Source organism: Podarcis melisellensis, assembly GCF_964234715.1.
Source record: "Podarcis melisellensis genome assembly, chromosome: 12".
In the NCBI taxonomy this organism is placed as follows: Eukaryota; Metazoa; Chordata; class Lepidosauria; order Squamata; family Lacertidae; genus Podarcis; species Podarcis melisellensis.
In genome coordinates, this window is record NC_138544.1 from 12,276,385 (window position 1) to 12,303,563 (window position 27,179).

General features: G+C 41.7%; 1 protein-coding gene across 8 annotated transcripts in view; it reads left to right on the forward strand.

The window, feature by feature from the left end:
- The window catches only part of MYRIP (myosin VIIA and Rab interacting protein), a 148,169-nt gene extending 123,463 nt beyond the window's left edge, over nt 1–24,706 (forward strand). For 5 of the 8 annotated variants that reach the window (XM_081882943.1, XM_081882941.1, XM_081882940.1 and 2 more), the window contains exons 10-17: nt 383–1,029; nt 4,443–4,676; nt 7,179–7,241; nt 15,323–15,517; nt 17,626–17,787; nt 18,191–18,295; nt 18,623–18,683; nt 21,454–21,632. In XM_081882943.1, coding sequence (XP_081739069.1) covers nt 383–1,029; nt 4,443–4,676; nt 7,179–7,241; nt 15,323–15,517; nt 17,626–17,787; nt 18,191–18,295; nt 18,623–18,683; nt 21,454–21,617 — 1,631 coding nt within the window. In that variant the 3' untranslated portion in view covers nt 21,618–21,632. The other 3 variants (XM_081882945.1, XM_081882947.1, XM_081882946.1) reach the window with 3 other exon arrangements.
- Nucleotides 24,707–27,179: the final 2,473 nt, after the last annotated feature.

Consider the following 27,179-nt stretch of genomic DNA (forward strand, 5'->3'; position numbering starts at 1 on the left):
ACCCCCAAACTCGGCCCTCCAGCTGTTTTGGGACTACAATTTCCATCATCCCTGACCACTGGTCCTGTTAACTAGGGGTGATGGGAGTTGTAGTCCCAAAACATCTGGAGGACTGCGTTTGGGGGTGCCTGCTCTAAACAATTTCAAACAAATTCAGATGCATTGGGTCAAACCCTGATTGGTCCACTCCTCATTATCTTATCATGAGACCTTGGATTCAAGCCTCTTGCAAGCATCTATTATTCCCACCCAAGATCTGTGACATGAAATACTGTGCAAATCTTTTCTTGTGGTGACACAGCAGACCCAAGTATGGTAGAACGCTTTAGGGTAAGGCAACACAATAATGATGGAATTGTATCTTCCTCTTGTGTTTCCTTAGCTTTCCCCCCTGTCTTGGAAAGCACAGATGGAAACTGGGTGGCCCTGCAAAACGTCAACTTGCCTCGCCCGCGAATGCTTGCCAAACCAAAGAGCCAAGTGTTCAAAGCCTTGGAGAGTGAATCCAGCGTTGTATCTGCTTATGATGAGATGGGCTCTGATAGCGAAGACGACTATGACTGGAACGTGGCTTTAAACAAGCTGCGACAGAGACCCAAGCAGCTGTCAAATTACGCTGGCTCTCAGTGCAATGCCGAATGGGAGCGTGGCAATGAACTGTACCAGCCTGTGGCCTCCCCATCATCTGGGCTGTTTACCAACGCGGAGGCAGTGTACTCTGATTCTGAAACATCCTCAGTCAGTTCTTCAAGGGAGGCTAGGGAGCCCAGCTGTCTTCCTTGGATGCAGAGGAGAACTTGTAACAGTAAACCCAGAGAGGAAAAAGCACAACTCCAGGAGGAACTAGATGTGAACTTTAACCCACAAGCTACCAGTTTAGACTATTCAGATAGCAGTGAAAGCGAAGAAGCCTATCATGACTTGGAAAAGAGGTCCAGGAGGTGGAAAAAAGGCAAGACTCAATCAGAGGATTTATGCAAAGGCAAAAACCGCACAAAATCGCACATGAAGAAATTGAGCACAAGTCAGGTAATTAGGCTTCAATTAATGCAATGTATTGCCTGCAAGCATCAAATCCATCTCTGTTGTTCAGAGTCACAAGAACACGGTATTAACCCTCATTGCTCATGTTTTATGTCCTGGTCAGGATTGTGCCAAGGACAATTGTAGTAAATCAACTAAGTTAATCTGGTACTTTTCTGTACAGGAGGGTTTGGAACCATATGATACATAAACTTCAAGGATGGCCTCCCTAGTAATAAGTACAGTATTTCTAGTCATGCTACATACAATGAACACCGTATTTGCAGCCATGCTGTGTAGCAATGCCCATTTTGGCTTGCATACTTACAGTGATTCTGGCCTTCATTCTCATTCCCAAAATGGCACTCATAGGCTGTGGAAACTACTCTGAAAACAGGAGGCACCCCCTGGTTTTGGTAACCATGATCACAAAGAAGTGACCCATGTTGTCATATATAACTATGTGGCATATGGTAAAATTTAATGGCTAGGAGAGTGGGAATGTGGGAGTGGGTTGGTGTGGCACTGCCTTGTGTTTGGTGAATGGCCAAGCTGATATGCCAATCTTGATAGGATTTTCAAAGTGTCTTTGTACTTAGCACGCAGGTTTTGTTTAACGCCGACAGCATGAACTGTGTGTGTTTGTGGGTGACACTTAACAGAATAGCATCTAATAGGAGGGGGATTCAACCCTTTTGCCCCCTGCTGTGGTCCTGGGGAAAATCCCTGAATCTGGTATTAGCATCCCTACCTGCAGTGATCCTTATAATTTTCAGCCACTCCCACTGATGAAATGTGGAATTTAAAAACCTGCCCATTAAATTCAATGGCACATTTAGTTCGGCCCTTTGTAGCCCCTTGAGGTTGAAAGAAACAGAGGGGAGAGCATTACCCATAGAGCCATTGTTGCTCTTGAGTGTTCGGCTGGGGGTAAGAACAAGGCTGCTTTAAGTTATTTAAATGTATACTAGTTTAAAATAATCTGCCGCTAACAGTGGAGCAGGGCCAACATATTCCAATGAGCCACCCAGCCACAGGCAAACATAGTATGGAAAACGGATGTCATTAATACTTCACAATATTACACCCATTCTGCATTTTTTTTTACTACAAAGCACAGTTTCGGTCCATTCTACTATTATTCATAAAAGGCTTGTTATGTTTAAAGAGAGAGAGGAGGGAGCGGGCACACATATTTTAATAAAGCTTTTCCTTAGTAAGTAACAATATTGAGCTAATGGCCTCATCAGTTATTTTACACGTTAGACTATTAGCAAGATTGCTACAATTAGGACACTCAATTTTTTTATTCCCCGGCTTCCACTAGATGGTGCTTTTAGCTAATATACTGCGGGGAAATCAAATTTTAAACTGCAAGCCAATTCAGAGCTTTTTTCACTTTGTGCTTAGGATGTTGCTATGCTCAAGGCTAAGAGAGCTGCTGGCATCTCTTGCCCTATTGTTATCACATACAAGATGGTTGTTCATGTAGCATCTAACGGGCAAGAGCCATTTAGTAAATCAAATGTGTATTTTGTCAAAGTTCAGATTACATTTCAAGAGGTGGTTTTTTAAGAAAAAAATTAACTTTTCATGTGACGATAACTTTTAGCTGGTCCAGCTGGGAACAGGTGTAACTTTTCACTTACTAGAGTTAAATGAAAGAGAGTGAAATTAGATTATGTACTTTTTAAAAATTTTATATGTAGATAAAAACCTCACATTAATAGTCATAGGTACCATGAACGGATGCCATTATTGGGTGACTTGATTCTGACTTGGGGTTTTCCTTTGTGCCCTTCACTACTCAGATCACAACTTTTTATTTCTCTGACTCGTTATTTTTCCTATGAAACTGCAACTCAGAAGGACTTGAAGCCATGCATGTGGGCCAAATTTTGTGGGATTTCCTTCCACTTGAGGTCAGATAGCCCCTCTCCCTATTGAACTTCCTTCCAGTGTTTGCTGAATGTTTTTTTATTCCAACAGGCATTTTAATTTAATTCTGATTTTATAGTTTCAACTCATTTTTAGTCTTATTGTATTGGGTCTTCCATATTGGGTCTTAGAGATGGCTGTGATTAAGCAGCATGCAATTTTAAAGAAAGAATTAATTAGATATATTCCCAACGAACTGAGGCAGGAAAAGAGGGAGATCCCTGGCCGTGCCAGTGTGATATCGCGCAAGCCACGCCCCCCGGCCAGCCGATTGGCTGGCCAGGGATCCCCTCAATCGCGCAGAGGCTGAAAGCCAGCCCCCGCGCACGTGGAGAGGGCATGAAGCCTTTAACTCCATCTCCTCTCTAGTTTGGAAGTGGTTTTGGGCAGTCAAGGAGAATAGATTGTTTTTAATGTTCATATCCCTTCAAACTCTACAATTCTGTGATTCTATGAAATGCACCATTCTATCTCTGGAGGAAAGAAGTTCACAGTTTTACAAAGAGAAAAATTGTTCGGGGGTGGGTGGGTGTATGTATGTATGCGAAAGAGTTTTCTGAAAGAATAGAACATTCAAAACAGCACTGACACGGACAGGTGACATTCCTTGCACTGATGTCAAAAGGTGCTATATAAAAAGCATTTCTGACCCTAGCATAGCTACAGTCCACAGGACAATACTTTCCTTTTTCTGAGTAATTTGATTTAGTGCTTGAGCACAGACTTCCCTAGAAGTTCGAACAAAGCATGTCTTACCTCTGTCTGTGCCGTTAACTTGTTGAAAGCTGCTTTAAATTGGTGTGTGTGTGTAACATCACAATAAGGAAATGTTCCTCATCCTAAGCCCTGGATGTATCCAACAGATTACTTACTGTACAAAATGCATTACACACATCTTAGAGGAGTATACAACATATACACAAATAAAACAATAATGTTCCTGTTCTGTCATGAAAAAATTGATATGTAAGATACCACATCGAGCTTAAAAGCTGTGGTGCAAGATCAAACATGAAGCTGGGGCTTGTTTTCATCTAGAGAATGGATTTGTACTGAGCACATGCTGTTCAGAAATGAAAAACTATTTCTCCTGAACTGGGTTCCACACAGTCACAAAAACAAATGAACTGAAAAAGCCTCAAAAACAAAAACGCAAAATAAATAGCGAAAACCAAGGCACAGCTTCTGATTGGTGCAGGTGCCCCGGAAACAATAGCCAACAGCCACATCGGACATTCAGCTTCCGAAAAACGTTTGAAAACCGGAACACTTACTGGTTTTCAATGTCTGGGAACCAAGGCGTTTGAGAACCAAGGTACTGCTGTATGTACTTACATTTCTGTCATCAGAGTGATATGCTTATAGATCTCCTGTGGGATAAACAGCTTTGGTGAACAGCTTTTGTATATATATAACTTTGATTTTCTTCTCTTTGAGATGCATTTGCTTTGTCCCTCTTTTTTATTAAAAAAAAAATTAAGGCATCTGATGATTTATCAGAAACTGACATAAGCAGCGAAGACCATCAAACCAAGGCAGACCCTATGGAAGAAAAGCTGAAGTCAAGGTTATATGAACTGGCTGCAAAAATGAGTGACAATAGGGAAACCTCTTCAGAGGAACAGGTGTCAGAGCCAAGAACAGAATCTGAGAACCAGAAATCGTGCTTATCTTCAGAAGACAGTGGCAAATGCATTCAGGAGGAGCTAAAGAAGGTAGGTAGAGTCTGGTGGTTGAACGGTTTGCAAACACAGGTGAATATGCTACTGGGGCAAGAGACACGCTGTGTGCCTAGAAGCAGCAGTTGCCACAAGTACAAGTTGTGATTTGCCAGCATCCACATCCTAGCCAATGTATATGCAGTCACCATGTGGCTGGCGGCATTACATTCTTATGTCTCCATCTCATTTCCTTGTAGCTGCTATGAGTAGCATGTTATGACTGAGTGAGTGACTGCCAGTGTTTTGGGTGACGTTCCCATTTGATGGCAACATTATTCTTCAACTCAAGAAGACGATTGGGAACATTTGTGTTCAGATTTGTGCTCTTTGTTCATTCTTTTGGATAGAAGCCTTTCCCAAAGATTTGTTTTTAATACAGTGGTGCCTCGCAAGACAAATGCCTTCCAAGATGGAAAACCCGCTAGACGAAAGGGTTTTCCGTTTTGGAGGTGCTTCGCAAAACAAATTTCCTATGGGCTTGCTTTGCAAGACGAAAATGTCTTGCGAGTTCCTGCGGGGTTTTTTCCTTTCCCCCCCTTTTTCCCAAGCCGCTAAGCCGCTTATCAGCTGATCCGCTAAGCCGCTTATCAGCTGATCCGCTAAGCCGCTTATCAGCTGATCCGCTAAGCCGCTTATCAGCTGATCCACTAAGCCGCTTAACAGCTGATCCGCTAAGCCGCTTATCAGCTGATCCACTAAGCCGTTAATGGGCTTGCTTCGCAAGACGAAAAAACCGCAAGACGAAGAGACTCGTGGAACGGATTCTTTTCGTCTTGCGAGCCACCACTGTAGGTAGGTAGATAGATGATAGATAGATAGATAGATAGATAGATAGATAGATAGATAGATAGATATAAACAAATACATTTCTGGTTCATTTCAACAATCTGGGCAGTACAGTGCTTCAAAGGTATATACAAAAGCACAAGACTCAAATAAGACATAGAACTCCCATTGGTATATTGTTCCAATCACCGTTCCTGCAGAACATAGAGATATTTTAAGTGGTAAATGGTGGTGGTTTTAGAAGTGGCAGCTTCATACAGTTAGATGACAGGAGTAAACTCTATGATCTGTAGAAATTCAAGCTTTGAGAAATCATTTGGTGTGATTAAGCAAATAGCATTCAATTGGCTATTAAAGTTTAGTCACTAATTAGTTACCAAGACTGATGACAAGTAACAACTCTGGAACGGATGACTCATAAAGTTCCTGTCATCGTGCAGTCCGCACAGATGGATCTGTTTCCTCTTTCCTGCTCCAGAGTTTATGAAACATGAAAATTCTGTTTTTATTCCTGGCTTGTTTGCAAAACTAGCACATGGTTTGCCTTTCAGGTTGGAACGACTCTGGCTTTAAGATACTAATGCTAATCATTTAATTTTTATTATTAAAATGTGTAACCCACCTTGCTAGGCTAAATACCAACTCAATGTGACTTTAAATATCTATCTATCTATCATCTATCTATCTAATCAAACAAAAAGGCAGCAATCAACAGAGGCGAAACGGAAAAGCAAAACCAAGGATTTATTTATTTTTCTTGAAAATGCTTGCGAAAATAATAAGCTTGTTAGTGCCTACTTAAAAGTGATCAATGAAGCACCAACCAAACCACTCTGGGGTGGTTATTTCGTAAACTGGGTGCCACAGTGGAAAATCCAGTTACCTCACCCAGCAACTGAAAGTCTGACACGTTATAAAAAGGGTCTTAATGACAATAAGACAACTGAAGCAAGCAGTGCTCATTTGAAATCGTGATCTTTTAGGCCTAGTTGTGCTGCTACACTACTTAACCTTGAGCTTGTTTATTTGAAAAACCATTTTGGTGTGATGTTGTGATGGAAAGTACTTCACTTTATAAAATTTGATTAACTATAAAGTATTCAAGTTAGGTGTTTCATCCTCGCCATGAATGAGCTTTTGCCTATTACATTTTATGCTTAAGAGAGAAAGTCCTCTTTTGCTGTAGAAACTTCAAAAAACTGCCTTCATAGATATTGGTTTTTTAATCCAACATAGTCTAGTGATAAATTGTTCAGTTGGTTGAGAGCATTTCATCCACTATAAAAGCTGATTTGCTGTGTTAATGAGCGAACAAGTATTTCAAACAACAGCAGGCGAACCCTTTAAATGATCTTCCATTTTAATTACTTTTATTACTGTAATGGGGCAGCAAGTGACAATGTGGGGGGGGGGGTAACAAGCAGATAGAGAAGACCCACAAAACTACTCTATTTCCTGCCCACGATATACCTGCAACTGTGTGGGATAGCTCCATGGTGGAACAGCTCCCATTTCCCTTGTGTGTGTGCAAACCATGTACAGCTGAGGGCAAGATGGTAACCTTTAATGGTAGGTTCAAACTAGTACACATTTTAAAAATCTTTTTATTCTGTCTTCCCTGCACTCCATAGCTCTTGCCCAGTGAATTGTGTCTATCACTATCTAATTTCTCTCTCCTCTTCTTTTCTAAACTGCTTTCCAACTACCTAGGAAAAACAAAAGGCTTTTGATCTCCATCTTAAACTCCAGTTTTTAACCTCAGCACTTCAGCAGGTGAGACTGGACGGTTTTATGTGTGCTAGTGAGCTTCATCTGAAATAATCGCTCTTCCATGCATTTACTCGTATTCTGAGGTTTGCAGGGTTTGGATATGATTAAAAGCAATTCTAATCATGCATTTCTAAGTTGCTTCTTAACTGTTCTGCTCACCATTCAGATAAAACCTATTGTAGCAAAAGAAAACAATAACAAAGTAGTCAAACTTTTGCTTTGTATGCTGCTGATAGTCAACCTGTTCATTTTTCCTAACCATAAAACATGAGCCAGACTTCTGGGCTTGAGGGCAGTCAGGGTCCTGTGTGAGTGTCTTGGGGTGGTTGGTGGATGGATGGTGGCAAACAGATTGAGGTGGAATCCTGACAAGACAGAAGTACTGTTGGGGGGGAGACAGGGAGTGTGGGGGGTCTCCCTGGTCCTGAATGGGGTAACCTTTACCCTGAAAGACCAGGTGCGCAACCTGGGAGTCATTTTGGACTCACAGCTGTCCGTGAAGGCGCAGGTCAATTATGTGTCCAGGGCAGCTGTCTACCAGCTCCATCTGGTATGCAGGCTGTGACCCTACCTGCCCACAGACTGTCTCACCAGAGTGGTGCATGCCCTAGTTATCTCCTGCTTGGACTACTGCAATGCACTCTACGTGACACTACAACTAATCCAGAATCTGGCAGCTAGACTGGTGACTGGGAGGGGCTGCTGGGACCATATAACACCAGTCCTAAATGATTGTCACTGGCTCCCAGTATGTTTCTGAGCACAATTCAAAGTGTTGGTGCTGACCTTTAAAGCCCTAAATGTCCTCAGTCCAGGAGCGCCTCCACCCCTATTGCTCAGCCCAGAGGTCAGAGCTCAGACACTGAGGTCCTCCCTTTGAGGGTCTTCTGCTGGTTCCCTCACTGCGAGAAGTGAATTTACAGGGAACCAAGCAGAGAGCCTTCTCAGCAGTGGTGCCCTCCCTGTGGAGCGCCCTCCCTTTAGACATCAAGGAGATAAAGAATTACACAACTTTAGAAGACATCTGAAGGCAGCCCTGTATTGGGAGGTTTTTAATCCTTGATGTTTTATGTTTTTAGATATGCTGTAAGCCACCCAGAGTGGCTGGGGAAGCCCAGCCAGGTGGGTGGGGTATAAATAATAGAATTACTATTATTATTATTCTCCCCCTTCCCAAATATACTGGAATGCCAACTTCTCCTTTGCTTGCAGCTAGATGTCTTAGGTCAGCCTGACTTCTGACCTAAGACAGTGACAGTGACAAGGTTGGAATCTTCTGGGGGCAGCTTATTCTTGCTCCTACATAGTAAAAATAATATGTGGTTTTGGGCTGGAGAAGAGAAGTGTGACTCCAATTTTAATTTGGAAAAGGTGTGCCTTGCAGTCAGAAATTTGGAGAAAACTGCTTAGAAACACAATAATATAGATGTAGGAGGTTGCTTTATCCAAGGGCAGACTATTTGGGGTTACTTCAAGCCTGTTGATGCCTCCTTGTTGTGTTTAGATGGTACAATTTTGGCAGTATAATCAGTGCTATTTTTCTAGAAAATACATCCTTAAACACCACCTTTGTTCTCTTAGAATGGCAATGGCACCCACCTGAGAGGTGCCAGAACAGGGTTCTAGTGAGTTCCAGCTGAAAAAATGCCCCAGAGTATTGGGCTCAGCACTCAGAAAGTTTGCTATTAGTTCTAAGAAACTAGTTGGCACAGCCATTTTTACTGTGAGACTTAAAAGGAATGCAAATTGAAGGAATGAAAGAGAGTCAAAGGCATGGTATGAAGTACATTTCAATTCCCCCCCTCCAATATTTTTGTGAAGTCTGAAGTGAATTGCGTAACTCCAACAATGGTGAATCAATGTACGACCTGTTACCACCCCTTAGATGAAGACAACAGATATTGACTGAAGAACAGCCACACGGCTGTGAGCATGATAAAGCACCTCAATAATGGAGCTTGTAATGTGTGCATGGTGATTTAAGGATGTGGTCAATACTGCCAAGAACCATTAGAGATGGAAAAGATTTTTATGCACTCATTCTGTGTGCCTCATGTTGATTTGACGTTTCCTCAGAGATAGCGTAAGTCATTGCATAAATCACCGTTGAATTCAGAGTCCAAGGTTCCTACTATCGCACTCAGCTATGACCAAAACTTTAGGAGTAATGGCCCAGTCAAAGTTAAGCACTTTTCTGTCCAGTTTATTTAAATGGGTTAAATTTAAGCGCAGGTTTATTTCTCCCATTGAAATCAATCAGACTTAAAAGTGACAGCATCACTGACAGGCACAAAGAAAACCAAAAGTCTGTCCTCAGTTTAAATTGGTTTAAGGAGGGGAGAGAGGCCATCAGTTTTCAGGAGGGTAGGGTATTGAGGCCGCCATACTGGGGTGCCCACTATATTGCCATGAGACCGTTGCTTAGCAGTGCAGTGTGTCTAGAGAGGGGGCATCCTGGATGTGAGTACAAAATAGTGCACATCTGAATGCAGATGCTGCTTACTCACATTGAATTGGTTTTCAATGAGAGTCACATAAAAATGCACAGCCCTACCCACATTCTGATACAACTGCATCTTAATTGGAGCTCAAGAACAGCAGCCCAACTGCTTTGGCAACAAAGATCCTCTTCCTCTTGTTCCCTTTTTGAGCCTCATCTAAAAACAAAACAAAAACAAAAAAACCTGCTTAAAAGTGGGATATTTGGAGTGGAGCATGGAAATATTCATAGAGTTCAAATACCCTTTAAAATCAAGGTTCCAGTGCAATAATGTATGATGGAACTTCAATATCAGGCATGCAAATACAATATACCAGTACCACAACCACTTAAATATTGGTAACTACATAAGTGAGGAAATTAACAAGAACTAATGTAGGTTTTTAGTACAGAAAGCAAAAGTGCTGGTTTTCCCTGAAACTACCTCTCATACTCTACTGCTGTCCCATTCTTTGCTGGATCTCCTCCTGAATTTACTGGTTGCCATTCACAAATGTTATCACCCCGTAGTTTCAGTGGAACCAATTTTAAGGGATCTCAGGGTTCAAATTGGCACCATCAACCTTTCAGCTGGCAAGTAACAAGAACAGACTGGGGGAAAGGATGTATGGGAAAGATCTCAGCCGAATGCTATTTGCTACATTCCTGTATTCATGAGCAGCCTCTTAGTCATTAATGGAATTACCAGTAGGTAGGAACAAATGAATCGATTTCTGCCTTCCCCAGGTCAGTTTCTTAATCATAGGGCCAGTCCCTTTTATGCATTAAAAAACCCATCATTTAAATTGTCTGTGATCAGCAAATTAGGTTTTGTTGTTGTTGTTTAGTCGTTTAGTCGTGTCCGACTCTTCATGACCCCATGGACCAGAGAACGCCAGGCACCTCTGTCCTCCATTGCCTCCCGCAGTTTGGTCAAACTCATGCTGGTAACCTCGAAAACACTATCCAACCATCTCGTCCTCTGTCGCCCCCTTCTCCTTGTGCCCTCCATCTTTCCCAACATCAGGGTCTTTTCCAGGGAGTCTTCTCTTCTCATGAGGTGGCCAAAGTACTGGAGCCTCAGCTTCAGGATCTGTCCTTCCAGTGAGCACTCAGGGCTGATTTCCTTCAGAATGGAGAGGTTTGATCTTCTTGCAGTCCATGGGACTCTCCAGAGTCTCCTCCAGCACCATCATTCAAAAGCATCAATTCTTCGGCGATCAGCCTTCTTTATGATCCAGCTCTCACTTCCATACATCACTACTGGGAAAACCATAGCTTTAACTATACGAACCTTTGATGGCAAGGTAATGTCTCTACTTCTCAACTGGCTAGTTAGGTTAGTTCACTTCAAAATGTCTCCTCCATCCCTACTGGCAGGTCATCAACAGTCGCTGAAGGTCTCTGAGTCAAAGCTAGTTCCAGAGGGAGGAAGCCTCTAACTCAATGGAAAAGAGAAGGTTACAGGTTCAATCCCTAACTTCTCCAGGAGGGGCTGGAAAATCCCCTGCCTGAAACCCTGGAGAGCCTTCCAGTCAATGTTGACAATACTGAGCTAAATAGACCAATGGTGCAAAGACACATTCCCATGTTCCTATCTCTGCAATGACAGCCAGTTGCTAGGACGCCCTCTGCATGGGTTTTAGAAAGATACCTGCTGCCAACCAATCCCCCATCCTGCTTTCCACCGTGTTTGATGCTCACAGGGTGCCACAGCTGCCACTTGGATAGGTCGCCGAGCTATTGGCTCTTCGTTCCAGCCTATCAGTGGGCGATGCCAAGAATACTTGCCTTGCCCTGGACACTGGCAACCTATGCTATGCTACTGCAGTTAAATTTTAGTAATTGCCATTTGCTTAAAGTTAATGCTGGCAGAGCTGATGCAGAAGCTTTAGCTAATATTTTGGATTTCGGTTCTCTTTAGCTCTGTAACTGCAACAGCACAGCTAGATTGCCTAAATGTCTGTCACTTCCCTAATAGTTGCTCAGCTGAGAAACAGAGCAGATGTGACAGCTGTCTTTGAGAATCGCCTATTGTAGGTAAGGATAAGTTTTCAGCAATATGAAGAGTCAGATACAGCAAATGCCAGTCAAAAGGGCTTTCCCCCCAGTACCAGTTGTCCACCTGTTTACTTGACCTTTCTCTGTACATTCTTATGACTATTCCACCTAAACATTTCAACATTATTCTGATGGCTAGACCTGCTTTATTTATAGTAGGAAAATCAGAGCCAGCCTCCTGATTCAGGGTTCTTCCATTACCTTCAAAAACCCACTTTTTCCTGGTGAGTCAAATCATCCAGGTGATTGAAATTATAGACTGGGCAGTTAGAGGCTGAATATAGGCCATGATTTAAAACAGCAACTCAGAGATATGATAGCACAGAAATCTGTTTGTAAAAGTGCTACAACTTAGAGAAATAGTGGTTTGTGGTTCTTGGTTCTCATAGCCATGTGCCCAATTATTTCTCTTATACCCTTTATCCCTGCTTTCTGCACAGGGGGTGGGGGGAGGGGGAGAGAGAGAGTTTGTGTCACTGCTTCCAAAATAGGTCTATCAGATAGAGCTATTCTTCTGGATAACCCTCACTAATGAGTCTCTTCTAATCCACTTTAATGCAATGGATTCTTTTTACAGTAGTTCTAATACTTGCCTCAACTGGTGTTCTCATGATAGGAAGCAGTAGTAATTCATGGGAAATCAAATGCAATATTGCTGGTTAAGGAATGAGAGCATCCATGTCGGTAGGTACCATTGAGGTTTTGCCACTGACCAATGATCCATTGTGGGATGCCCGTGATAGTCATCTTTTTGCTTGAGTCAGGCACTGGTACAGTCGTACTTTGGTTTTTGAACAGCTTAGTTCACGAACAACTCGGAACTCAAACATCACAAACCCGGAAGTATTTGTTCCAGTTTGCGAACTTTGCTTCAGAAGCCGAACGTCTGGCGTGGCTTCCACGGCTTCTGATTGGCTGCAGGATGTTTCTGCAGCCAATCGGAAGCTGCACCTTGGTTTCTGAATGTTTCAGAAGTCAAACGGACTTCCGGAACGCATTCTGTTTGAAAACCAAGGTACGATTGTACATGATTTTGGAAGTGTTTACACAGTTAATAAAATAAAACCATGATAACTGCTGGTCTATGTAACAACTGGTGATATTTGGGTTGTGTGCATAAGCTCTGAGTGTTTCACATCATTTGTGACCTGTTTATAAAGGATTGCAGCAAGACATAAAGATCTAAGACTTAATAAATATTTTTCAAGTGCTGTCTGGACTATGAAGAAGGAAGAACTCCAGGCACATTTCTTTGAAGACTGAAACATTTGTCAATATGTAGATACTTTGAAGAAAATGTAATAGCTCTGGAAGCTTTTTTTAAAAAATAAAAAATATAATTAATGGAATAATGGGGCATAGAAAAGAGGCCAGTGAAAGCAAAATACCTAAAATAACCCCTCCACAGCATTGATTTCTCCCTAAATATTATTGATTTCCTTCAAATTAAGTGGCGCCTGCAAAAGTAAATGGGAAACATGGAAACATCATGAGAGGTTGAGCAGCTCTTCATGATTCAAGTATCTCCCAGTCTGTGAAGACAGGAAACATTTGGCTGCTTTAATTATCACTGTTATTCTTGCCAGACAGGCCAAAGACCTGATTCTCTCTAACCTGCTGCCTGAGTGCCTCTTTAATCACAGGGCTTCAACCATATGTTGGAAGATCAATGTATGAAGGCATGGAAAGAGCATTTATTCAGTAAACATCTTACTGGCGAACTGGCATGTGAAGAATGTGAACGTACAAATCTGCCTTGCACTGAGTCCGATCACTGGCCTATCTTGCCAGGGCTAATTACTCTGAATGGCAGGAGCTGTCCAAGATATCGAACTGAGATCTTTTCTAGACCTGCCACCTACACATCTTCTGAGATAAACCAGAAGCCTTCTGTGTACACAGCAAATGCAGTACCACCAAATTATGTCTACTTCCCAAATATCTAATGTACAACACTGCTTGTTCTGTGCATAGGAAACCATAACCTGCTAGGAAAGCAATTACAGCATGGTCAGATCCAGCAGAGCTTCCTCTTATCTGTCCCCTGCTATAGTCTGCAAATAACCAAACTTGAAGCCGACTGTCTCAGGGGACATGACAAAACGTTTACTTATTGTTGTCCTCGACAATAAGCAAACATTTTGTCATGTCAGTTCTCTTGCAGGAGAGCCAACTCGTTCCCTGTGCGGCTCAAAATACAATGGGACCTGATTTGTTGTAAAAGAATAAGCCATTCTTGAAACTATTGGTTTTTATTATTATTTACATCAGATTTTTGTTTGTGAGTGCAGAATAACATTGCCAGTACAGTGGTGCCTCGGGTTACATACGCTTCAGGTTACATACGCTTCAGGTTACAGACTCCGCTAACCCAGAAATAGTGCTTCAGGTTAAGAACTTTGCTTCAGGATGAGAACAGAAATCGTGCTCTGGCGGCGCGGCGGCAGCAGGAGGCCCCATTAGCTAAAGTGGTGCTTCAGGTTAAGAACAGTTTCAGGTTAAGTACAGACCTCCGGAACGAATTAAGTACTTAACCCGAGGTACCACTGGGACACAGGTGGCGCTGTGGGTTAAAGCCTCAGCGCCTAGGACTTGCCGATCGAAAGGTCGGCGGTTCGAATCCCTGCGGCGGGGTGCGCTCCCGCTGCTCGGTCCCAGCGCCTGCCAACCTAGCAGTTCGAAAGCACCTCCGGGTGCAAGTAGATAAATAGGGACCGCTTACCAGCGGGAAGGTAAACGGCGTTTCCGTGTGCAGCTCTGGCTCGCCAGAGCAGCGATGTCACACTGGCCATGTGACCCGGAAGTGTCTCCGGACAGCGCTGGCCCCTGGCCTCTTAAGTGAGATGGGCGCACAACCCCAGAGTCTGTCAAGACTGGCCCGTACGGGCAGGGGTACCTTTACCTTTACCTTACCACTGTATAAACTATGAAGCTCATGCATGAGTAGATAAGGAGAACGGCAACATGTTCAAAAGCGCATTGTAGACCATGGCTTGGATTTGGTGTTTTATACCAACTGGACTGATGGGAGATACAGATCACTGGTGAGAGTAGATTTCACCATGGCTTTGCCAGTCTCCCTGTCTATTCTTCAAACCCCAATCAACTCCAAGACTAGGGAGATGGTGGGTATGATTCAGGATAGATAGATTATTCTATTTCACTCAATTCCACATGTGTTTGATTCATAAGTCCATTATCTTTAGTCGTAATCTGCTTTTAAAAAAAAAAATCCATGTGGAAAAATCTCTGCAACATTCAGCTTCATTGTATAGATAGAGGGTGACTTGAAAGATCAAGAGACCCAAACAGTTTTTTATTTAGCTAGGCAAAGTGCAGGTTGAGAAATTATTTATTTATTTATTTATTTGTTTGTTTGTTTGTTTATTTATTTATTTAGGTTTACCTGTTGTGAGCAGATTATGTGGCTAAACGGGAGCTTATCAAAAAAGGAAAGCGGGAGCCTTTGTGCATTCATGAAGCAAAGCAATTTCACTACATTTGCCTCTTCCTTCTAACAAGAAACTTTCCTGTTTTACAACAGAAATATTCTGCAGTCTCTCTCTGCAACATATCTACCGAGGTCCTAAAAGTCATCAATGCAACAGAGGAGCTCATAGCAGAATCTACAGGTCCTTGTGATTTTGCAGCAGATGTGTCTGACAAAGGCAAAGGAGAATTCCCCCTGGGTGCAGACCCTATCAGACTTGATGAGCAGCTCACCACACTGGAAGAAAATGTAAGAGTGGCAGAAGACTTCGTGTTATATCTGTCTGTGCTGTGGGTAGTCCTGCTTAGATTACTCTTGTGGGAAAAGAGAGCCGCTGGTTTTGAATGGCAATTGTGTATACCAAAAACCCAAGCAAACTAAAAGACAAAAGCCCTGTTTAGGTATTCTGAATCAGAGCAAAGCCCCCCATTCTTATTGTTATCCCTTTGAGATTTAGAATCAGCATTCTAAAATGCACCTGGCAGCATAATAATAATAATAATAATAATAATAATAATAATAATAATGTTTATTTATACCCCGCCTTCCCCAGCCAAGGCTGGGCTCAGGGCGGCTAACAAGCAATAATAAAAACAAGTTGAATGAATACAACTTAAAAACAATATTAAAATACAACAATTAAAATATTGAAACATTAAAATATTAAAATGCAGCCTTATCACAGGAGGAGAAAGGAAAAAAGGAAGAGGGGGAGGGAATCAAATTGGCTCCAAGCCAAAGGCCAGGCGGAACAACTCTTTGTCTTACAGGCCCTGCGGAAAGAAATCAGATCCCGCAGGGCCCTAGTCTCATGAGGCAGAGAGTTCCACCAGGCCGGAGCCAGTGTTGAAAAGGCCCTGGCTCTGGTTGATCTAACTAGGGTGTTGCTATTTGCAGCAGATGTGTTTGACAAAGGCAAAGGAGATATAAGAATGGGATAGCAACAGACACAGAGCAACAGGGACGGAGCTGCGGGTATAGGGCAGAATAATAATAATAATAATAATAATAATAATAATAATAATAATATCTGTCCCTCTGTGTGAATCACTTCTTTCATGTTTACTTATCTCTGATTCAGGAAAACACATTTATGCAGTAGTAGTAAAGTTGAAGCCAGGTTTGGATAAGCTGTTGGGGCATTTTCCATAGTCAGGAAGAGATGAATGAGGTCTCGAACCAAAGCACGGAACAAGTAGATTAGCGAAGAAAATCAAGCACACACGTACGCTCTCTAAGGTTAACTTACAAACAGAGCACGTCTGTGAATTTTCACTAGTCCTCATTAATATTCTAAAATCAATCCAAGCATATTGTTCGTTAAATCGGAATGTTCATCTTTTATTCATCCATTTTTGTCTTAAGCTCCTCTGGGAACAAAATGAATGTAAAATCACTGGGGGGGGGGAGGAGCATTTTTTAAAGGGCTGTATGCTTGCCAACCTCCTGCCAACCTAGCAGTTTGAAAGCACATCAAAGTGCAAGTAGATAAATAGGTACCGCTCCAGCGCTGCGCTGCTCTGGTTCGCCAGAGGCGGCTTAGTCATGCTGGCCACATGACCTGGAAGCTGTACGCCGGCTCCCTCGGCCAGTAAAGTGAGATGAGCGCCGCAACCCCAGAGTCGGTCACGACTGGACTTAATGGTCAGGGGTGCCTTTACCTTTGAGCTGAGACTTGTCATGTTGAAGATAGCCTCATGATCACACACAGGCTCACCACTGTAGTTACATGAATGTAAACCAATTTGGAGTCATTGGCTTGGATCCAAATATCCCACTGTGGGAGTGAAGAGCACACCTGCTTCTTTGGGGGGGGGGGACTCACAACCCGCCCCCATCAAGAGTCCTCTTGTATTTCCCTGAAATACTGGCTCTGGAACCACTTTTGGTAATGCAGGACCTGGGGTGGAGAAGAGGAAAATCACTTCTCCCTTTCCCCACCTGCATGAGCAAAAGTGCCTCTTGCTTGTACACTATGATCTTTGGCCAAGGCAATGTTTTGCAGACACTGGCATCCCAAATTGCAATGTTTCTACTTACGCATTTGTCTCTAAAGCACCTCTGCCAGACTGCCAGTGTTTCGCAGAAGGGAGGAAATTTAGGTTTGCTTAATTAAAGTGGCTTAAAGCGTGCCCTAGCACAACAAATCTACTTTAAACAAAAAAGAAAAGAAACTGCCTTTTGCACTTCCAAATTTGATGGGGAAACGCATTAAAAAGTGGAATGAATGAATGATTAATTCAGTGTTGGTCAGTAGTGGTCAGTGGGGTGGCAGTAGGAACCTCAGGCCCTAGTACTTGAAGAGGCCCCAAAGCTGTAGACTAACCTAACTGGATTCTGGCACATGTACTGCTTAGGTCTACCTAACAGCCGGCAGTGTGTATGGCTTGGAGAGTCAGCTCAATGACCTTGAGGATGCAGCACGCAGAATTAGCAGCATTAGTTCAGAATCGGAGTTGGCTGACCTGGAAGATCAAGTGGCAACAGCAGCAGGACAGGTTCATCATGCAGAACTTCAGGTGAGATGAACACCTAGCTCCCCAGTTCGTACCTGCCAGATAATTTCGTATTCTTTCATTGTGTTAAACAACCACCTGTGAGATGGACTCAGCTACATTCATCACAATACTGTATATAAAGCCCTTAGCAACTTGCAAGCATTTTGCCTGCAAGATCTTCTTTCCCCATACATTCCCGCTCGACCATTTCAGTCTGGAACTGGTACTGCTACCAGCATAATACTCATTCCACATTTGTAAGAAATCAATCCTTTAGTGTGGCAGCATGGGACTCCTTGCTTTTTGACACCAGGCAGGCACCTTCCTACTAAAAACATTTCTGTTTGAACAAGTCTACCTGGATATGTGCTTTCATCTGTTTTCATTGCTGATTTTAATTATTGTTTGAATGTTTCTTTTAAAGATTTCAGATATAGAGAGCAGAATTTCAGCGCTAACAGTGGCAGGCTTGAATGTAGCTCCGTGTGTTCATCTGACAAGAAAACGTGACCAACAGCAAACAAACCAGGTGAGAAAAATTAAACCAGCAGCCGCCCCACCGACCCAACCAGACCTGTGTAGTGAAGCAGGCACACATCTGTATGGCCAAAGCTGGTATAGATGCCCACTGAAATGTGTGTCAACATCTGCAGCATAATGCTCACCTAGTCCTCATTAAGCTGGCCATGTGTCTAAGGCAGGTGGGGATGGATGTCCCTGGTCCACTGTGGTCCAGACTACTAGCCTTTGCATTTCACCAGCTGTATGTAGCCAGAGTTGGACTGGAGCCAGTATTGGTTCCCTGTTATGTGCTAATTATATACTAATAAACTGTGGGGCATTTTTCATCCGATAGATGCACACGATAGACACATCAAGACAGCAGAGACGAAAGCTTCCAGCTCCACCAGTGACAGGTAATGAAAAACAGTGGAAAATAACAGTATGCTTATTTTGATTCTGTAGTACATATTTACTTGCCCTGCACTGGAGCTCAGGCTTTGGCAGTTTTAGCGGATAAGACCAAGAATGGGTCCAAACGGTCAAGAAGGCGGTTTCTGTACATGCTGTTAGAGGGAAGTGAGGGGCAGATGGGGCCTGTCAACCTGGGAAGGTAGCCCATCGAGAGAAGGAAAACTCTGATCCTAAGCCTCTGCTGCCTTGTGGGGTATCCTCAGGAGAAGAAAAGACGAAACCCTATACAAATCCAGAGTGGAGTCCCTAAGACGGTTGGATGGCACCTTTGTTTGTCTCCTTGCTGCAACTCCTGCAGCCAAGCTGGTGCCAAACACATTGCTCTGCTTTCCTTTGGACCACATCAGTGAGGCTGAGAGGGGGATCTTGCCTGGGCAGCCCAGGACCTCCAGACACTCTGCCCAAGCTGGCGCCCCAGGAAGATCACGTCAGTGCTGCTAACACTGTGGTTTGACTTCACCTCCAGGGGTACACTTCATTGTCTCTCAAGAAAGATGGGTGCCAACATCAACTGCCAATATGACCAATTTAGGAACAATGGAAAATTATACTATGAGTAGTGATGTTAAATTCTTGAGAATAATCTTTTGGAGAATATTCTCGATTAATGTGAATATTAGAGAATTTTCATTTGAAATAGGAGAATATTCATTTTAATGCATTGAAAATGATATAATTTTAATGCATTGAAAATGATAGAATTCATTAATATACATGTTTATTCATGGGTAAACTTGTTCAGATGGCAACCAAAAACTATACAGATACTTTTATGCAATGGGGCAATGCAGTGAATTCACATTTGTTGATTTTTTGCCCCTAACCATTCTAAGGTGATGGCACCAGTGATTGTCATGTTAAGCTTTGGTATAAGGAAACTCAGTAGTTAAATCGTATTTTATGCTTCCATTAGAACATGTACATATAGGACAAGTCAAAAAATACAATTGGCATGTTAACGTTTGATACAAGTAAATTCAGTAACAGGCTATCTTGTGTTTCTAATAGTTCTAACACTTAATAACTGTTTTGGTGACTAAAACACAGCTTGATAAGCAAAGCTGTATGCATACATATAATAAAGAAGCCAATAACATTAAATATATTATCATTATATGATAATATATTTCAGTATGCCAATCCCTGGTAAATGGCACTGCAAAAACCAGCAACTGGCACTAAATAAAAATATAGAAATGTCAACTGTTTAAAACAAGGCCACCTCACATGCTGTTACACAGAATTGTATAGGCCTAGGTACTTTAAGTGTATAAAGCATTAAACGTGATTTCTGTAAAAATAAAATTTAAAAAATCACACTGGCCAAGGGTATAGAATTGCACAGAATAAGGTCACACCAAAATAGAAAAAAGACTATTACATATAGTTGAAATACATACGAATACAAATGTTCATCAAATTAAACGAATGCATTTTTAAAACTAAAAAGTAAATAAAAATGTTTTCTGTAGCTCACATTTCAGAACTGCCAATGGTGAATGACACAATGCCCATTAATGTAACTGGATCAAAAAATAATTATTCATTACTTATACTGGCAATATCATAACTTGACTTATTATTTACTAGATTTTTTTAAAATGTGGGTTGTAAAACTAGTTCTTACATTAGAATTTACAGTTTGTGAAGAATATTCTCTGGAGAATTCTCGAGAATATTCTCACCTCACATCACTTAACTATGAGTTTATTATACATGTTAAAATTTTGGATATTTCAAAGCCAAATTAAAAACAAACAATCATAACATTATCATAAATAAAATTGCTGCCTTAAAATATTTTCTGTGTACACTTACCTGGGAGTGTCTCATGGAATTCACTGACCCTTCCATCTGAGAATATACAGCACTGCAAATGAATGGAAGTTAGCAGGAACAGTTTTATTTTAGGAAAGCATTTTAGAAACAATTTTGAGAGGGTGGGTTGCCAGCTACATTCCCTACCCTAATCTTCCCATTTTTTCCGTTTCTGGGTGGAGCTGGGACAGGATTTTTTTCTGAGCTTTTTTGTCATTAAAGCTGAATGAAATTGATATTAACTATCTTTTGCCATTTCTTCTTGTGGGTCATATAACAAGCATGTCATTTGTATTAATTATTCGCATATGCACTGTAACTGTATAGCACATTCTAAGCATATCTGCCCCTCCTCTAATAATTCTGGGCACAGTACATTATCCCTTGCAGAGTTACAGCTCCTAGCAACCCGTAACAAACTACAGTGCTCAGAATTCTTCAAGGGAAAGAACCTGCTTTGAATGTGCTTCAGATGTACACAGCCTAAGAAATACTTGGTTGAAAGTCTCTTTCTACCACCGCCAAAATTTCCTACTTCAGAGGGAAGCCTGGGGGAAATAATGTGGTACACTTTCAGCAAGAGATAACTCCACAGGAAAGAGGTAGTGTCATCTCACGGTTGGAAGACATACTGCAACCTTCGCAAATGGGTGCATTCCAGATATGATGGACTACAACTCCCACCATCCATCATCATTGACTACCACTTGATGGCGCTGATAGGCACTACAGTCATATAAACATCTGGAGGCCACCAGGTTGAGAATGGCTCCTACTGCATCTGCCAGATTTGAACCTTGCCCCCCTTCTTTTGTAGGAGCTTAGCTACACATGTTGCCTCCTCCATCATTCTCTTGAATTTATGCAGAACGCTGGTGACGACTCTTTTTTCAGGTGAAGACATGGACGCATCTCCGGTTACACCTGTTAGAACATTCAACAGGAATTTCATACTCCAAGGATCTCTTACGCAGAGAACCAAAAAGGAGAGGAAAAGCACTGCCAAGGATAAGAAGGTAAGTACTAAGCAGAAGCTTACAGAGCAACCCAAAGCATAGGAAGCTAGCATAAGTTGATGCTGGTTTAAGTTACCCCAGTTCCAAACTCTGTTCAGGAATGAGGTTATTGCCACCTGATCCAGAACGAGCTTGGCAGAAGGAAAACAAGCCTTTAAAATACAGTCTGACTTACACCACCCCATTTGCTAGTATAACTTCTGCTGGGTTGCCAGGTCTTACGACTGAGTGAAAAGAGGTTTGGAGTAGATGTAATACTCACCTTCCACAACAACCCTTTGGGGGCTTATGCCAACATAGATAGATAGATAGATAGATAGATAGATAGATAGATAGATAGATAGATAGATAATTTATTACAGTCAGAGACCAGCTTATAAAACACACTTGGGGGTACAGTCACAGAAGGAAAACAAACAATTAAAACAATGTACAACAATAAACTACCGCAGGGAGCTGACCCAGAGTCACCCATAAAACCAAGTTTGGGGATTTTCTTAACGAACTAGTTTGAGTTGGGAGATGGTCTGTGCCTATAGATCTGTACACAGAATCTGGCGACCATTCGGGTTGTCTTCTGATCTTTGCCTAACAGGAAAGGGTTGAATTTTTGCTTCTCCGGGAGGTCAGTGAGCTTCACCAGTAGGGGATCAAAGGCTTTACTACATGCCTCTTCATAAAAGGGACATCTAAAGAACAAGTGCTCTGGGCTTCCTATATCCCCCAATGAACAGGCGCAAAGTCTCTGAGCATATGGGACTTATTTAAAGGCTCCTTCCAGGACCGGTGAGGGCAGAGCCGAGCTTCCAACATAAGCTGCTCGAGGGGGGTCAGCGTAGACCTGAGATAGCCCAAGGTCCACCTCTCCCAAACTCACTCATCCCATTGGTTCCTGGGTTTTCTGTTTCTCTCCCAAAACCCAGGTCTTAAGAGGAAAAAACCCCAAAACATTCAAACTTCATTGCAAGTTTTGAATTCTAAAATTCGTTTACCAATGAAATGTATTGAATCAAGCAGGAACTTCATGCTGCGACTCAAAAAAAACGTGTGTATTTTTAACACCATCATTTTTTGTGATACGTCATCCCGGTTATAAAATGACTTCAAAATCTCAGATTCTAAATTAAAAATTTTCGAACTTCAATGCCAAAATTGAGTTTTAGGAATGAGTAACATGTTAAGCTTAAATTACAATTTTTGTTCAGCTTTGGGAAGAACAGTGAGGTCTAACTGACCAAGAGACCTTTGTAATAACCCTTTCCCCATTGTGGACTTTGGATCATTGAGCCTGTAAATAGTCTGATCTCATGAGTTAAATAATTGCCTTTTAGAAGTTTTGCTGTATATTTATATTATTCCGTTATCAACTTTAATGTTTCTTTAATTCTGTATTTCCCCTTTTTAGGAACCAACAATAGGGTCTGCTGTAATGTACTAGAATTCTATAATTCTACTGCCATTAACACACTGCCTGAGGCTACACACTTGAGTGCCTTTATATAACAGCCATTGTATACATCCAATAAAAAAATGGACCCTCAAGAACCCACAATGCCTCCGTAATAGGGCTTTGCTTGGATACCTCACTGAGAAAGCTGTTCAAGTCTTCAGCATTGTGGTCTGCTGTTGGAAGCTCTGCCTTAAAGTTCTCATGAGACTCCAAAAAGGACGTCGAGTTTCATATAAGCAAGGCTCCGTGTTTTAAGATGCACTCCCCCCCCTCCCCACATTGTCAACTGTTCTAAAAAAACGTTGTCTTTAAAATACAGTATGTTTTGTATTCCTAATTCATCCGTTAACGTCAGCCAATATCCCACGTGCAGATCAAGGAAACACTCAAGCCATCCACTCCGTCATCCAGATTTGCTGGGACCTTACTGTTCACACAGTCATAGTCATGTATGTATTGTTGAGCAATAAGAGGAACTCCAAAAGTAACTGGGTAAATCATAAAGCAAATCCTGGAAAGGGATGGCCACTGGGGAGCTGAAATGGGAGGGAAGCATTTTTCCGTTTGTGATCTGTGCTTGCCTTCCATGAGTGTTGTAAGTGGAAGATATGGGTGCTTCCAGATACGAGCTTTATAAATCTAAAAGGTAGCTCAGATTTGGTTTTTTATGTGCACACCATTGTCAAGTTAGCTTCTGTTTCCCCCCAGTTATGGACATCTGTTGCTATTCAATTATTAGCCATGCACAGAACTTGAAATAATGTATCTGTGCTGAGCATTTTATGTCCCTGCCATCAAACCCCCTCCCCCACTACAGTTCCATTCTGATCATATGTGCAGGTACTTTTGTGCATTCATTTTTAAAAACAAATCACCAGAAGTGCTATTACCAGCCTTTATTTATCTTAATTCACAATAGGAAACAAAGGTTTGTACTTTCTTTTTCGGGGTGGGTGGGCTTGGGGGGCAGGAATCAATTTCCATTCATTTGTTTTTTCCGTAATGATAATAATAATAATAATACTGAGGTCTTTTGCAAGAGTGATACTTAGCTAAATCAATCCACGGTTTGATTTGGATACAGCAGTATCCAAAACAATTAATACTGTAATACTTGGCAGACCCCTGTAACCATCAGCGGCATAAACAGTCCCCACTACAAAAGAACAGCAGCACATCAACAACGAAGAACCGAAATCTCATCCAAAGACCTCTGTATTAAAATTTCGTGTTGAGTCAGTAATTCCCTGCATGTACTGTTTGAGGATCTTGAGAGAGCAGCTCCTCCAAACTGGGCTGTTGAAATTCAGGCATGCCTTCCGCATTTGGCAATCTGCAGAAACAGGCACACTCGTATTGTTTGGGCCAAGGCCACCAGAAACGAAATGGCTACGTTGTGCTCATGCGAGGAGCACACTCAGAGGTAGGAGTGTGGTGGTAGAGCCTGTTTACCAATACACCAACTCACACCTAACAAACCACTGGGCTAAAGAACTTTCACACCAGCAATGGCTGTGCATGTTCAATGAGGTATTTTACCTTCCATGTTAAGGAAATCGGGGCGCGTGTGTAGAAAAGGGTATGGACTGGCATTTTGATGACAACCGTGTCAGGCAGATGCTGGGCAAACCTTGTGTTCATTAGCAGTCCTGATTCCACAATAAATTCCTATCTCGAAGCACCCAATATTTGCTTGTTAAATGAACTTCCCCCTGGATGAATTATAAATCCCATTCTCAACAAAAGGCACGTGCAGCTGAAATCAGTCCTAGTCTTTCCACTGCTAGAACTGGTCTCCGAGTCTGTAACTTCAGAGCCTTTCCTAGAATATAAGATTCAGATTAATGCACATTCGCTTCACCTTCAGTTACAAAAGTGAGCTAGCCATAAAGTGTAGGTGATCACCCTAATATGGGACTATATATATATATATATATATATATATATATATATATATATACTTTTAGAAGTGTGTGTTTGCAGTTTAATGATCAGATTTTGATAGTCCCTCGATTGAGAGTCTATTATTGATTCCTTTGTTCCCACGGGAGGGGCTTTTGGAATCACTGGTCCTTTTTAGAAAGTCATAATTTCGATGGATGGTTATGTTTCAGGGCTCTCAACCCCCACAATCTGGACAAGTGAGGTCCATCAATCAGTCTGTACTGCTTACTATGTGCTCATTATGGCTGACTGGTGCTGGGCCAGAATCATTTAGTGGCTTTAGCAGTTGATTTGGTTGAGTATGTGAGCTAAAATCCAGGCAGCAACACTGGGCACATTAGAATGCGTCTGAACAGCAAATAGGTTTGTGGCTGCAAGCCCTACTGTGGTCAGGACACTGTGTACAAGATTGCAGCCTCGTGCTCTTTCTCTGATAATCTTCGTACAACTAGCAACCCAGGTTCTATGCGACAAATGCTAACACATTGGAACCCCCACTTCATTCATAAGCATGCATTAAAAGGCTAATGCCTTTACCACTCTTTAATTGTAAGAATAGAAGACTGGTTAAAACAGATTCTGGCTGCAATCCCAGGGAGTAAATCCTACTGAGCTTAATGTCACTTACTGCTGAGTAAACAGGCTTAGGATTGCACTACAATGGAATTGTGTACCTGCAACAATGTTAGTTTCATTACTTTCGTTTGGGTTTGTGTATTCCTAGGCCCATATCTAAAATCCCTATCCACATTCACTCCCTTTTTAAAAATGCTGCAGACAAAATGATGCTATTATATACATGCATGAAATTCTTACTAAGTTTTATAAAACTTGACTATTCAGATGGCAGGGTTTTTTTTCTGCAGTATATAAAAAACATCCATATAGCATATGATCAAATAAACTAAGCTACTTAACTAAAGTAGGGGTCTAATACAATTGTGTCGGTTTCCATTCACACCACTCTTTCTGTACTTGTCCAAGATACATTCCTAGATTCTTGTTTCTGCAGGTCTGTGTGTATTAACGAAATGTCAGTAATGATGGCTGGTCTACATAATTGTCCAATGATATTATTAGCTACTATTGTGTGTGTAATATTCAATCCAACATTACTAATTTTAATAGATAACTCTTTGACTTTTGTTCTGTTGGTGTGATATAAAACAAAACTGAGTTTGGAATAGAATGTTTTCCATAAGAGGCATGAGAAGCAACTACTGTGTTCAAATGTTAAACTATTCAGTCATCTTTGACAAAAATGTGTACTTGTAGACATTGCAAAAAAAAAGGCAAATCCCTGCCTGCTGTATGGCATTTCAATTTTTACAAAGGTTTACCTGTGCCAAATGTGCAAAGATTTAATTTACCGTTTTAAAGAAAACCATAAAATGTATATGCTATAGCACACAAATAATTATTTTGTCATCCAGTGAGTTCAATCCTTAGTGTCAATATTTATATTTAGATTTTTTTATATATATAAATGAAGAATATTTTAATGGTTAAGATAATATGATTCAGTCTGAGTGGAACTTAATGCTTGCCTTGTTGTTGTTATCTGCATTTTTGCCAGGAATTATTGTGAAGAGAAATGATATGAGAGTAAAACAAATGATTTACGGAAAAATACGTGGTTTTTAGGGGCCCTGATTGATACAGAAAACATGTAATGTACTCAGTATGTTTGGATTTGTGTGTATATATATATATATATATATATATATATATATATATATATATGCAGGTTTTGGTGTCCTCGGGTGTCTTCCCGTGTAAAAGTTGGGGTGTCTATGCGACGTTTCGACGAGGTCTCACTCGTCATCTTCAAGATGACGAGTGAGACCTCGTCGAAACGTCGCATAGACACCCCAACTTTTACACGGGAAGACACCCGAGGACACCAAAACCTGCATTCCTGTACCCGTGAAAATCTACGAAAGCATATATATATATATATACACACACTGCTGACCGGATGTATGTATGGGATTTAAGGCCAGCTATTACAATACAGTATACGCTCTAGTAGTAGATGAACCTGCTGCTCATACATTACTATCATATGTTGGAGGACTGCATTGACCTGAGAATGCTTCCAGCCATGCCCTAAGGAGACGTCCATCTCAAAGAGAACTAGGCCACATCTCAAAGAGAACTAGGCCACACTGAGAACTAGTAGAGACGTATACAACGTGCTGCCCATCTGC